This window comes from Macaca fascicularis, chromosome 1 (assembly GCF_037993035.2).
Source record: "Macaca fascicularis isolate 582-1 chromosome 1, T2T-MFA8v1.1".
Taxonomy (NCBI): domain Eukaryota; kingdom Metazoa; phylum Chordata; class Mammalia; order Primates; family Cercopithecidae; genus Macaca; species Macaca fascicularis.
Window position 1 is genome coordinate 82829065 of NC_088375.1, and position 15360 is coordinate 82844424.

Sequence of the window (15360 nt, forward strand, 5' to 3'; positions counted from 1 at the left end):
AGGCATGTGCCACCACACCCGGCTGAGCTGCTGTCTTTGATTAGGGTAGGGAAGCTGGCTGGACTCTACTCTCTGGTGAAACCCCGACTGAGCTCTGCAATCAAGCAGAACTGCTGGCTGGACACTGCAATTGTCTTTTATCTGGCTGAGCCACAACATATATTCCCTGGCCTAATGGTACCACCACTGCAGTTGGGTGGGGTTGTGAGAGGAGCTGCAAGGTTAGGTGGAGTCACTGCTTAGGATGGAGGGGACCAGCTGCTATGCCTAGTACATAATACACAGACAAGGTTTGCCTTCCTGCTTATGCAGGGCCTTGGGGTGGGCTTTGAGCCTGAACTGAGTGTTAATTAAATTTCTGGGTGTGGAAGAACTAGCTTCTGTGCTTTGTTACATTGCAGTGTGGTGGGTATTTCTCTCCCTGTATGGGGCGTTGGGGCAGGGTCTGAGGCTGGACTGGAGGCTGAGCCATCTAGGGATATAAGCCAGTTAGAATTTTCCAACACTTCTGAGAGTGACTAGCTAGGATTTGTGAGGGAGCTATGCTGTTAGCTGGTACCTCAGATTGCGTGCTACCTCTGGCAGGTACACAGAGCTGCCATCAAGATCTGCAGGCTAATTGCCATGGGCTCTGTCTCCTTGCTTTATCTCTACCTGACCCCAGGTGGTCTAGCCATGCTGTTACCCTCTGTGTTCCTTAAGAAGTGAGACTGAAGTAGACTTCTTGGGAAGCATATCAGAATGCCAGGGAAATGGGATGTCTGCTTTCTATTCTATTTTCCTGCTGTAGAAACTGTGGGCCCTGGGAAATTTTTTCTTTGTTGCAGTGAGCCATCTTGGGGAAAGGAAGGGCAGTGGGATCAAAGTGAGATAAGTTCTCTTATCCTTCAAAGGCAGTTCTTTTTCTTTTTTTTTTTTTTTTGGTTCTGTGTTCTGTGGTCCATGCAGCTTTCTCAGGCCTTCCCAAGTTTTGGGAACACAAAGGTGTTCTTGTTTGTGAATAGTTGCTAGTTTAACTTTCTGTGGGAGGTAATAAAGTACTGAGACCCTGTATTTTGACCCTTTACTGATATCTGTGTTAATTCTTCTTTAAGCATTTGGTAGAAATGTCCAGTGAAGTAATCTGGGCCTGGAGATTGCTTCTTTGGAAGTTTTTAAATTATGAATTCAGTTTTCTTGGTAGGGATAGGGCTACTGAGATTATCTGTTTCACATTGGGTGAGTTGTTGTAGTTTGTGTTTTTTGAGGAATTGGTACATTTCATCTAAGTTGTCAGTTTTATGTATAGAATTATTCATAATGTTCCCTTATGATACCTTTGATGTCTACAGAATCAATCTTGATATCCTGTTTCATTCCTGTTCCTGATACTTTGTGTCTTTTCACTTTTTTTCAATTTTATTTGAAGTTTGCTTTATTGATGTTTTCAAAGAATCAGCTCTTTGTTTCATTAATTTTTCTCGATTGTTTTTCTTTTCTCCATTTCATTGATTTCTGCTCCTATCAATGAAATAATTTCTTTCCTCTGTTTGCTTTGGGTTTCATTTGTTCTTTGTTTTCTAAGTTCTTAAAGTGAAAGCCTAGATTATTGATTTTGTAATACCTCTTTAATGTAAGCATTCAGTGCTATAAATTTCTGTCAGCACTGGTTTAGCTTTATACCACGTATTTTGATATGTTGTATTTTCATTCAGTTCACTGAATTTTTAATTTTCCTCGAGTCTTTCTCTTTGACCCATTTAGCAGTGTTTTGTTCAATTTCCAGTGTTTAGAGATTTTGTTTTTTTCCTGTTACTAATTTCTAGTTTGATTTCATTGTGGTGAGAAATCAGTCTGTATGATTTTTTAAAAATTTGTTGAGTTGTTGTTGTTGTTTCCAGGATATGGTCTTTATATGATATATGTTCCATGGGAACTTGAAAAGATTGTGTATTCTTCTGTTGTTGGGTGGAGTATTCTGTAGAACACTGCTTAGACCCACTTGGTTGATAAAGTTGTTTAGCTTTCTAGATCTTTGCTGATCTTCTGCCTAGTTGTTCTGTCAGTTGTTGAGAGAGTGCTGAAGTCTCCAGCTATAATTGTGGATTTGTCTCCTTTTCCTTTCAGTTCAGTTTTTGTTGGACATTTTGCAACCCTATTGTTTGATGCATACACGCTTAGAATTACTCTATCTTCTTGGTGGATTGATGCTTTTAACATTGTATAGTGTCCCTCAGTATTTCTGGTAGTTTTATTTGTTCTTTGTACTGGTAGTTTTCTTTATTTGGTTTTAATATAGCCACTATGTTTTCTTTTGATTAGTGTTTACACAATATATCTTTTCCATCCTTTTACTTTTGATATGCCTGTATTTGAAGTGAGTTTCTTATAGACAGCATACAGTTGTGCCATACATTTTTTTTTTTTTTCGAGATGGAGTTTCACTCTTGTTGCCCAGGCTAGAGTGCAATGGCAAGATCTCAACTCACCACAACTTTGGTCTCCCGGGTTCAAGCCATTCTCCTGCCTCAGCTTCCCAAGTAGCTGGCATCACAGGCGCCCACCATCATGCCCAGCTAATTTTGTATTTGTAGTAGAGACAGGGTTTCTCCATGTTGGTCAGGCTGGTCTCGAACTCCCAACCTCAGGTGATCTGCCCACCTCGACCTCCCAGAATGCTGAGATTACAGGCGTGAGCCACTGTGCCTAACCTATGCCATATTTTAAAACCCATTCTACCAATCTCTGTCTTTTAATTGCCATATTTAGACTATTTAAATTTAATCTGATTATTTATATGGGCTTTAAGTTATAAGCCATTTTTTTTATTCTGTTAGTTCTCTCTGCTGTTTGTTTCTATGTTTTATGTTTCCTGCCTTGAACATTTTTAAGAATTCTATTTCGATTTATCTATAGTATTTTTCAATGTATCTCTTTGTGTAGCTTTTTTAATGGCTGCTGTAGTATAAGATTATATATACATTATAGTCTATTGGTGTTATAATTTTATCAGTTTGAACATGTAGCAACCTTCATGTTTCTTTACCTTCCTGTTTGTAATATATTGTCTTAGCTTTTATGCATACATTTGAAACTTTATCAATGTTATTATTTTTGTTTCTATCATCAAATAGAATTTAGAGAACTCATGAGAGGAATATTCTGTTTGCTTATATTTTTGTTTATCATGTTTTTTCTTCCTTTTTAATGTAGTGTTCCTTCTTTTATTGTTTGGTTGTTTGATTTCTGTTTAAAGAACTTTCTCTAGACATATTTTTTGTGTAGGTCTGTTAGTACACAAGTTCTTTTACTTTTCCTCTGTCTTAGAATGTCTTAATTTCCTCTTAATTCATGAACATTTTTGCTAGATATAGGATTCTGGGTTGACAGTTCCTTTCTTTCAGCACTTGAAAAACATTGTGTCACTTCTAACCTCCATGGTCATTTGAATTGTTTTTCTCCTATAAAGTGTTTTTCCTCTTGCTGATTTCAAGGTTTTTTTTCTTTGTGTTTAGTTTTCAGAAGTTTGACTTTGATGTGTCTTGGTTGTGGATTTCTTTGTCTTTATCCTGTTTTGAGTTCCCTTAGCTTCTTGAATCTCTAGGTTTGTGTTTCTTTTGACAAATTTAGAATGTTTCAGCCATTATTTCTTCAAGTATTTTTTATTTTTTTTAAGCCCTGTCTTCTTTAACCTCTCCTTCTGGGACTTCAGACACAAATGCTAGATCAGTTTTGTAATTCCACAGGTGAATGTAGATTTGTTCTTTTTTTTTTTTTTTTTTTCCTTTTTTCTGAGATGGTCACTCTGTTGCCCAGGCTGGATGGAGTGCAGTGGCATGATCTCAGCTCACTACAACCTCTACCTCCTGGGTTCAAGGGATTCACTTCCCTCATTTTTTTTTGCTGTTGTTTGAATTGGATAATTTCTGTTTTTCTGTCAGTTCACTGATTTGTTTCTCTGTCTACTTCGTTCTATCATTGAGTTTGAGTTAATCCATTGAGTTTTTTGTATTTCTGTCATTGTATTTTTTAATTCTAAAATTTCCATTTGGTTCTTCTTTATGTCTTCTATTTCTTTACATATTACCACCCACTGGGGACAAGTGTCCAAGCTCCCTACTTCGCTTTCCCTGAAAACCCTCCGTGGAGGCATTAAGGGTGCTTTATAACAATTCTCCAAGAGTGGAACTCTAGGCTTCCCACTCACCCTTTTTTCCCTATGGTATTTGGCTGGAATAGAATAGTTACTGAATAAAAGTTTCTGTCACGGTAGGCTGCCCCTGTCCTGGTCCTTTACCTAGACAATGGACTTTTTTTTTCTTAATCTGCACCCATTGGCATTTCTAGGTTACTGGTTTCTTCAGCTTCAAGTCTGGGATATATTGGGCAAAAAGAAAACACAGGGAACTTACCACCATGTCATTTCTAGACACCTTTGCCTTTTCTTCCCCACCCTTCAATGTTTTGTTATGTCGGCTTTAATGTAATATCCAGAGTTTTTAGTTGTGCTGAGCAGGAAGAACAGTGAAAAGTATGTCTATTTCATTTTTCCTGGAGTCCAGTACCTGAGTAGTAATAGTCTTTTGTGGTATGTTCCCTAATACCATGCAGTTCTAGTGTGTGTGTGAGTTATGTTGTGTAGAATGTATTTTGTTTTCTTTGGTAATAAAATAGAAATTTGTGGTGAGTTCCTTATAATACTTATGCTTGAAGACAGTCATTAGTCGATGTGCTATTTTTCTCCTGTCAGATAATGCATTACAGCTATAAATTTTTTCATGTTTTCCATTCTTATAATTACTTTTATGTGCACCTTCCCCACTTTCATATCTATGTCGAAATATGCAAACCAAAATTTAGTACATTTTTAAAGGAAAAAAAGAAAACTTTAAACAAACACTGAATAATGTGAGTCTATTATTACCTAAATTTTGATAGTCAACCTCTTGTTAATAAATACTGAGATTGTATTTGCTTTTTGTGATATTTTACTTTCCGTGATGTGCCACATGTCTTTAGCATAATCTCCTTTTCTGTATCAGATACTTAAAGGGATGTCATCAAATTCTTCTGTGTCTAGGAGTAGTTTTATGTTATGTGAGGCTTATATAATTGGGAGGGTTCTTTAAGATAAATAGTACAGGACTTTAGAATAGGCAGTGTAAATGATGAACCCATGAAGCTTAAAATTCACTAGCTTTATAATATATAAAGCCCTCAACTATAAAATAGAAAGAGGGAAGAGATAATTTATGATTATTATATTTTCTGTATATTTATGAGCTTGATAACCCTTAAAAATCAGCCACTCCAAAGGGATGATTCAGGGCAGAAGGCCCTCTCTTCTCTACACACTGGTGCACAGGGAAGTTTGCTTTACTTGATCCAATTTTTAAGGAACCTCATCTCTTCTACTCTGCCCTTTTCTCCCCAAGTTCTGTCTTTCTGTTATTTCCAGTGTAGTTAGTAGTGATTTGTCTCACCTTTGTGATCATTATTTAGACTAGTAGAAAAAGACAGAAAAGAAAAGGGCCCATCTTCTTTATTTTAGGATATAAGTAGTTCGAAATTTTAAGAAACATTCTCCCAATGGTCTGTAATCCAGTTAGTATTTTTTCCTATAATTGGGAAAAAAGTACATTGAAGGAATTTATTTTGATTTAGTGAATTTAATACATTGAGGACATATAATTCATTTTAGATAATACTTCCTCATAGTTCAAAATTAGAACTCAGTGGCATAATAGAATGTCATTACTTGTTCCCCCTCCTCTTTTGTTCTTATTCAACACACCTAGTCCCCAAAGCCTTGCCTACAACATTATCATCCAAACACAACCCCTAATGCTTACTAATCATTATCATTTAAAATGGGGTAGATGTAAAACATTTTGACTATAAGGATATTACCTAAACCATACTACTTACCTCTAAATTAATTTTATTCATTTTGAATGAGAGATAAATCTGTAGAAATTTTTTAACTTTCAGATCATTTTTGTACCACCATCTTTTTTTGGCTGATGACTTATTTCAAGCCTGTTTGCTTTATATAAGAGGACTTTGTGAAGATGCAATTAATCTCAAACATGATAATGACCATGAAAATAATCTATCTGCCATATGCCTTGTAAAGGTGAGTTGAAGTATACTACTATAAGCTAATATTGGTATATAGAAACTAGGAAGAACATATAGCATTTAAATTAAAAAATATACAGATTTCTAAATTCATAAATAAACCATCTCTTTCAATTACTACTGTTCTAAAATATCTGCAAAGAACATGAGTTCCTTGCAATACATTTTAATAGTTAACATTTCTTGTAGTTTCTTCCTTATGAGTAACCTAAGTCCATAAGACCCTTTATTTTCAAATGTATTTCCAAATGTGTAATATTATTTAAAATAATCAGTTACTTCTTATACATAATTGATAGTTATCAACTATTCTTCCTCCTGTATAGCTGTCAAGATATTATCATAAGCTTCAACTCAGAAGTTTTGGTTAAATTTATGAATTCTCCTATTTCAAGATTTTAGAAAAAGTGAGCCTCTTAATGGAATAATTTAATTTCTATAAGATAGCTCTTTTGAGTGGTTAAGTACCTACAACTAGTCTACAATTGAACAAGATTCTAGCAGTTTTTACTTCACTCACTCAATGTATGAGGGAGAAAAGCAAAATTGGTAGAGTTATCTAGACTAAGAAAGAGGAATTCTTAAGGGGCTTGGACAAGTTAAATATTTGATAATTAGCTCGAAAATCAGTTGTGTTGACTACATGTAACAAGATTAATACTTGTAAATCAACATCTGATGTTTAGAATTGATTATGTGTAGTGATTGATACATAGTAGGTGCTCAACACTAGTCTTTGAATAAAAGAATAAATTAATGAAGGAAGAGGAATTATTACATAGATGTATTTTTTATACCTGTATTGTTTTATTTTTTATACCTATATTGAGAATGTTTATGTTTCAAAAGGATTAAATTCACCTTAAGTGGGAGACGTTTCACAGAGGAATCTTTTTGATTTGGTTTTTATGTAGAAGGAAATAGGATATGGTTTTCATGTAGAAGGAAATAAAATACTCTGTGATATTAGATTGTTTTGTAAATGGCTGAGTGACAAAATTTATTAATTTTTAATGATGGGTGGGAAGGCATAAAACACTTTAAAATACCTTTGAAGTCTGCACCTTAAATGCTAACAAATGATAGAGAACATGACCAGTGATAGAGAAGAAATGTTAGGACTCTTTCCTAGAGACCTTAGGCCATGTCAGCTTTAATATGGAACATCAGGAGGAAGAGAACAAACTTTTCCAGACAATAGGTAAGTATTTATTATCTATTATATGCAAAGTGCTGTGCAAAGGTGATGAATACAAAGTGAAAAGCAAAGCTTTGCTGTTTTCAATCTGCTTACAGTTCATGGGAAGAAATAATTCTTTACATATAAAAATGAAAACTAATTTGAGAGATAGTTTCTTTGTTGTGCTAATCATTCTACCTAATCATTAGCAAAGTATAAGGTAAGAAATGTTTACGTGCAAACAATACTTGTAAAACAGTCATGTTACAGAAATCCAGAGAAGGCAGAGATTAGCCTTATTTGGAATTAAAGTTAGGTCATGCCTCATATTTTGAGCTAGGCTGTACTGGATTTGAATAGCCATAGGGGAGGAGATGAGGCTTTTAAATAAAGAATATTAATGTGAGTAAGGCATTCAGTATATATTTGATTTGAAAATTAGATTGGCTCATGAATGTCAGGCCAAGAATAACACAGTAAGGGAAAAGTAGGATTTCAACCTGCCCATAGGGCAGGGGAACTCCTAGTGGTGATTGTTATGAGGGCAATTTACAAGAATGGGAATTTCTGATACTGTATGTGGAAAAGCCAGGTTTCGATGGAGGAAGAGCAGAGATTCATATCCTGGAGAACCAAGCTGGGGTCAGGAGTCAAAGGTGGCCAGTTGTGCATTAGAATCAGAAGGCTATGCATAGCCCAGGGATGCAGACACCAATGAAGACTGACAATGAGGATGTAAGGAGTATGAAGCAAGGTTATGAATGTGAGGAATGGGATTGTTCAGAAGTTAATGCCATTAATGGTGGTCATATGTGTACTCTGCTGGGATGAAAGCATACCTTTAAAGAGGGCGGAATTTCTTGAACTGGAAGGTAAAGAACATATGTTGTTTGTTCAAATCTTTACTTTCAAATGGATGGAACATTATGTTTTTGTATTACCAGAGATGAATTCTTAGCTTAGTTGATGGAGATTTCTCCTGGCTAGATTCTGAATGAATTTTGAATAAAATTCACCTATTTGAACAAAACTTAGTTCTAGAGAGATTGTCACTTATCCAAGTTGACAGAATCGTGTAGAGTTGAGACTTTAGATTATGTTTCACATTCGAGTGAAATTTGTTTTATTGTGCTGTATTTGGGTGCTTAATAAAAATGTAAATATTTGTGTCCCATTCCTTTTGCAAGAGAGGGCAGTGAGTGGTACTGGTAATCTACATTTTAAATAGGTTCCTCAGTTAACTCTTATGCAGGATAAATTTTGAGAACTACTCTTAAAGAACAACTATTCAAAGTTTTTGAACATAGTATTTTAGGAAATTATTGTAATACTGGTCTTTGGGAAAAATTGGAAGTGGAGAGATACTTGGGTGTAGAGATCAGTTATTATGGTACTGGATAAATGCAGGTATAAGCAATAAAGACTTTAATTAGGATGTTGTCAGTAAGACCAGAATGACAGGGAGGTTTTGACAAATTCAGACCTGGTAGTCAGATATGGAACCAGGAGAATGGAAACTTAAAGAGGAAATCCAAAATTTTAAGCAAGAGCAGTACTTTTCAATCTTTTTTGTTGTGGGAAGATACATTTATTAATTTTTATAGTATAACTATATGATAAAAAATAAAGATATCTGCATATTTACTAATGAAAATATATTTTGTTCAGAGAATTAACACAGTAGTGGAAAAATAATACTGAAAGAAGGAAGAATGATGGAATATACACGCATGGATGGAACATTATGTTTTTGTATTACCAGAGATTAATTCATAGCATAGTTGATGGAGATTTCCTCCATATAGAGTCTGACTGAATTGTGAATAAAATTAACTTTGTTTGAATCATGTAATTTTACCCTCTTTTTGCTGTGTTGTGGGAAGTCAGGGACCCCAAATGAAGGGACCGGTTGAAGCCACGGCAGAAAAACATGAATTGTGAAGATTTCATGGACATTTATTAGTTCCCCAAATTAATACTTTTATAATTTCTTATGCCTGTCTTTACTGCAGTCTCTGAACATAAATTGTGAAGCTTTCATGGGCATTTATCACTTCCCCAATCAATACTCTTATAATTTCCTATGCCTGTCTTTAATCTCTTAATCCTATCATCTGCGTAAGCTGAGGATGTATGTCGCCTCAGGACCCTGTGGTGATTGCATTATCTGCACAAATTGTTTGTAAAACATGTGTGTTTGAACAATATGAAATCTGGTCACCTTGAAAAAGCACAAGATAACAGCAATTTTCAGGGAACAAGGGAGATAACCATAAGGTCCGACTGCCTGTGGGGCCTGGCAGAATAGGGTCATATTTCTCTTCTTGCAGAAAGTGAATAGGAGAAATATTACTGAATTCTTTTCCCAGCAAGGAATAATCCTGGGAAGGGAATGCATTTCCAGGGGGAGGTCTCTAAAATGGCCGCTCTGGGAGTGTCTGTCTTATGCAGTTGAAGATAAGGGATGAAATATGCCCTGGTCTCCTGCAGCGCCCTCAGGCTTGCTAGGATTAGGAAATTCCAGCCTGGCAAATTCTAGTCAGACCGGTTGTCTGCTTTCAAACCCTGTTTCCTGTTAAGATGTTTATCAATGAGAATGCATGTCCAGCGGGACATGGAACCTCATCAGTAATTCTAATTTCGCCCTGGCCTTGTGATCTTGCTCTGCCATTTGTCTTGTGATATTTTATTGCCTTTTGAAGCATGTGATGTCTGTGACCAACTTCCTATTCATACACTCCTTCCCCTTTTGAAATCCCTAATAAAAACTTGCTGGTTTTGCAGCTCAGGGGGCATCATGGAACCTGCCAATATGTGATGTCACCCGCAGAGGCCCAGCTGTAAAATTTCTCTATTTGTACTCTTTCTCTTTATTTCTCAGACTGACCAACACTTAGGGAAAATAGAAAAGAACCTACGTTGAAATATTGGGGACTGGTTCCCCTGATAATGCTGTATTTTATCTTTGTGTTTTAAATTGTTACAGATAATTGTGGCTTCAAAAGGAAAAGTAGTTTCTGGGATTGGTGGATTTTCTGCATGCATAAATGTTTCAAAAACACATCAACTCTTGAATTTTCTGCTTCAGTTTAATCTTAGTTATTATTTAAAACAATAATATATTTTTCTGTATTTTAATCAAGATTTAGTTAGATTTAACAAGTGTTTAAATTTGAGAAACGTGTAAATCATATGGGATATACAGAACAAAATGTAAAATATGGGGTCTTCCTTATGACATGAAAAGCCCAAATGTTTTATCTTTTTTAAATATGAATTTTGACTTTCTAACACTGAACATATACTATCATCTAATTAGCTGGATAGTTCTCGAACATATTCTCTAGATGAATTTTGTGAAGAGCAGTTACAGCAAGCTACCCAGGCATTGAAACAACTTGAGGACATCAGGGATAAGGCAATTTCAGAGATGAAAAGTACTTTTCTAAAGGTAATTCTTTAATTGTATCATATTTATCAAAGTTGCAATTTACTGGCTATAGCAATTGATCCAAATTGCATCCCTGGAAAAAGTATCTGAAATGGGAAGGTAAGGAACAAAGGTGGTTAATTAACAACTAACTGGTACTGTGTATTTACTATATACCATAATTTTTCCAGGTATGATGTAAAATGCAAAGAAATATATATTTTTATATATATGAATGCATATATGTGTATATCTATATACAACTTATGAAATTTAATGTATTTAAATGAAAAGGATGATGATTCTCAAACTTAGAGTGGCCAAGAGAATCACCTCGAAGGCTTCATAAAACAAGAGATTTCTGTTTCGGTAGGCACAGTCTGAGGATATACATTTCTTTTCTTTCTTTCTTTTTTTTTTATTTTGATACTTTAAGTTCTGGGATACATGTGCAGAATGTGCAGATTTGTTACATAGGTATACGTGTGCCATGGTGGTTTGCTGCACCCATCAACCTATCATCTACATTAGTTATTTCTCCTAAAGCTATCCCTCCCCTTACCCCCTACTCCCCGACAGCCCCAGTGTATGATGTTCCCCTCCCTGTGCCTATATGTTCTCATTGTTCAACTCCAACTTATGGTGAGAACATGCAGTGTTTGTTTTTCTGTTCCTGTGTTAGTTTACTGAGAATGATGGTTTCCAGCTTCATCGGCATCCCTGCAAAGGACGTGAACTCATTCTTTTTTATGGTTGTGTAGTTTTCCATGGTGTATATGTGCCATATTTTCCTTTATCCAGGCTAACATTTATGGGCATTTGGATTGCTTCCAAGTCTTTGCTATTGTGAGTAGTGCTACAGTAAACATACGTGTGCATGTGTCTAGAATAGAATGATTTATAATCCTTTGGGTATATACATAGTAATGAGATTGTTGGGTCAAATGGTATTTCTAGTTCTAGATCCTTGAGGAATCACTGTCTTCCACAATGGTCAAACTAACTTACACCCCCACCAACAGTGTAGAAGCATTCCTATTTCTCCACAGCATCTGTTGTTTCCTGACTTTTTAATGATTGCCATTCCAACTGGCATGAGATGGTATCTTGTTGTTTTTATTTGCATTTCTTTAATGACCAGTGATGATGAGCTTTTTTTTAATATGTTTGTTTGCTGCATGAATGTCTTCTTTTGAAAAGTGTCTGTTCATATCCTTTGCCCACCTTTTAATGGGGTTATTTTTTTCTTGTATATTTGTTTAAGTTCTTCGTAGATTCTGGATATTAGCCCTTTGTCAGATGGATAGATTGCAAAAGTTTTCTCCCATTCTGTAGGTTGTCTGTTCACTCTGATGATAGTTTCTTTTGCTCTACAGAAGTTCTTTAGTTTAATTAGATCCCATTTGTCAATTTTGGCTTTTGTTGCAATTGCTTTTGGTGTTTTAGTCATGAAGTCTTTGCCCATGCCTCTATTCTGAATGGTATTGCCTAGGTTTTCTTCTAGGGTTTTTATGGTTTTAGGTCTTACATTTAAGTCTTTAATCTGTCTTGAGTTAATTTTTGTATAAGGTATAAAGAAGGGGTCCAGTTTCAGTTTTCTGCATATGGCCAGCCAGTTTTCCCAACACTTTTAATTAAATAGGGAATCCTTTGCCCATTGCTTGTTTTGTCAGGTTTTTCAAATATCAGATGGTTGTAGATGTGTGGTGTTATTTCTGAGGCCTCTGTTCTGTTCCATTGGTCTATATCTCTGTTTTGGTACCAGTACCATGCTGTTTTGGTTACTGTAGCCTTGTAATATATTGAAGTCAGGTAGCATGATGCCTCCAGCTTTGTTCTTTTTGCTTAGGATTGTCTTGGCTATAAAGGCTCTTGTTTGGTTCCATATTAAATTTAAAGTAGTTTTTTCTAATTATGTGAAGAAAGTCAATGGTAGCTTGATGGGAATAGCATTGAATCTGTACATTACTTTGAGAAATATGACCATTTTCACAATATTGATTCTTCCCATCCATGAGCATGGAATGTTTTTCCATTTGTTCGTGTCCTCTCTTATTTCCTTGAACAGTTGTTTGTAGTTCTCCTTGAAGAGGTCCTTCACATCTCTTGTAAGTTGTATTTTATTTTCTTTGAAGCAATTGTGAATGGGAGTTTGCTCATGATTAGGCTCTCTGTTTGTCTATTATTGGTGTATAGGAATGCTTGTGATTTTTGCACATTGATTTTGTATCCTGAGGCTTTGCTGAAGTTTCTTATCAGCGTAAGGAGTTTTTGGGCTGAGACAATGGGGTTTTCTTAATATAGGATCATATCATCTGCAAAGAGAGATACTTTGACTTCCTCTCTTCCTGTTTGAATACCCTTTCTTTCTTTCTCTTGCCTGATTGCCCTGGCCAGAACTTCCAATATTATGTTGAATAGGAGTGGTGAGAGAAGGCAACCTTGTCTTGTGCCAGTTTTCAAAGGAAATGCTTCCAGCTTTTGCCTGTTCGTATAATATTGGCTGTGGGTATGTTCCATCAATACCTAGTTTATTGAGACTTTTTAGCTTGAAGGGTGTTGAATTTTATCGAAGGCCTTTTCTGCATCTATTGAGATAATCACGTGGATTTTGTCATTGGTTCTGTTTACGTGATGGACTATGTGTATTGATTTGTGTATGTTGAACCAGCCTTGCATCCTAGGGATGAACCTGACTTAATCGTGGTGGATAAGCTTTTTGATGTGCTGCTGGATTTGGTTTGCCAATATTTTGTTGAGGATTTTTGCATCCATGTTGATCAGGGATGTTGGCCTGAAATTTTCTTTTTTTGCGGTTTCTCTGCCAGGCTTTGGTATTAGGATGATACTGGCCTCAGAAAATGAGTTAGGGAGGAGTCCCTCCTTTTCTGTTGTTTGGAATAGTTTCAGATGGAATGGTACCAGCTCCTCTTTGTACCTCTGGTAGAATTCAGCTGTGAATCCATCTGGTCCTGGACTTTTTTTGGTTGGTAGGCTATTAATTACTGCCTCCATTTCAGAACTTGTTATTGGTCTATTCAGGGATTCATCTTCCTCCTGGTTTAGTCTTGGGAGGTTGTATGTGTCCAGGAATTTGTCCATTTCCTCTAGATTTTCTATTTTATTTTTATAGAGGTATTTGCAGTATTCTCTGATGGTAGTTTGTATTTCTGTGGGATCAGTAGTTGTCTCCCCTTTATCATTTTTTATTGTGTCTACTAAATTCTTCTCTCTTTTCTTCTTTATTAGTCTGGCTAGTAGTCTATCCATTTTGTTAATCTTTTGAGAAAAAACCAACTCCTGAATTCATTGATTTTTTGAAGATTTTTTTGTCTCTATCTCCTTCAGTTTTGCTCTGATCTTAGTTATTTCTTGTCTTCTGCTAACTTTTGAATTTATTTGCTCTTGCTTCTCTAGTTCTTTAAATTTTGATGTTAGGGTGTCGATTTTAGATATTTCCTGCTTTCTCCTGTGGGCATTGATTGCTATAAGTTTCCCTCTAAACACTGCTTTAGCTGTGTCTCAGTGATTCTGGTACGTTATGTGTTTGTTCTCTGTCTTTGTTCTTATTGGTTTCAAAGAACTTAATCATTTCTGCCTTAACTTTGTCATTTACCCAGTAGTCATTCAGAAGCAAGTACTATATGGTGGTGAGAAGAATGTGTATTTTGTTGATTTGGGGTGGAGTGTTGTGTAGATGTCTATTAGGTTTGCTTGGTCCAGAGCTGAGTTCAAGTCCTTAATATCCTTGTTAATTTTCTGTCTCATTGATCTATCTAATATTGACAGTGGGATGTTAAAGTCTCCCACTATTATTGTGTGTGAGTCTAAGCCTCTTTGTAGGTCTCTAAGAACTTGCTTTATGAATCTGGGTGCTCCTGTATTAGGTGCATGTATATTTAGGATAGTTAGCCCTTCTTGTTGCATTGATCCCTTTACCATTATGTAATACCCTTCTTTGTCTTTTTTAAATCTTTGTTGGTTTAAGATCTGTTTTATCAGATGCTAGGAATGCAACCTCTGGGTTTTTTTTTTTTTTTTTTTTTTTTTTGGCTTTCCATTTGCTTGGTAAATCTTCCTGCATCTCTTTATTTTGAGCCTATGTGTGTCTTTCCACATGAGATGTGTCTCCTCAATACAGCACTTGATGGATCTTGACTCTTTATCCAATTTGCCAGTCTGTGTCTTTTAATTGGGGCATTTAGCCTGTGTACATTTAAGGTTAACATTGTTACATGTGAATTTGATCCTGTCATTATGATGCTAGCTGGTTATTTTGCCCATTAGTTGATGCAGTTTCTTCATAGTATCGATGGTCTTTACAATTTGGCATGTTTTTGCGGTGGCTGGTACCAGTTTTTCCTTTCCGTATTTAGTGGTTCTTTCAGGAGCTCTTGTAAGGCTGGCCTGGTGGTGACAAAATCCCTCAGCATTTGCTTGTCTTTAAAGGATATTATTTCTCCTTCACTTGTGAAGCTTAATTTGGCTGGATATGAAATTCTTGGTTGAAAATTCTTTTCTTTAAGAATGTTGAATATTGGCCCCCAGTCTATTCTGTCATGTAGAATTTCTGCAGTGAGATCTGCTGTTAGTCTGATGGACTTCCCTTTGTAGGTAACTTGACCTTTCT

At 35.8% G+C, this 15360-nt stretch overlaps 1 protein-coding gene across 1 annotated transcript in view; it reads left to right on the plus strand.

Annotated features, from left to right (window-relative positions):
• Window positions 1-15360, plus strand: part of DNAH14 (dynein axonemal heavy chain 14) — a 526180-nt gene that overhangs the window by 61229 nt on the left and 449591 nt on the right. Inside the window, exons 9-10 of the mRNA XM_045397720.2 lie at window positions 5971-6115; window positions 10620-10751. Coding sequence (XP_045253655.2) covers window positions 5971-6115; window positions 10620-10751 — 277 coding nt within the window. The remainder of the gene's footprint in view (window positions 1-5970; window positions 6116-10619; window positions 10752-15360) is intronic.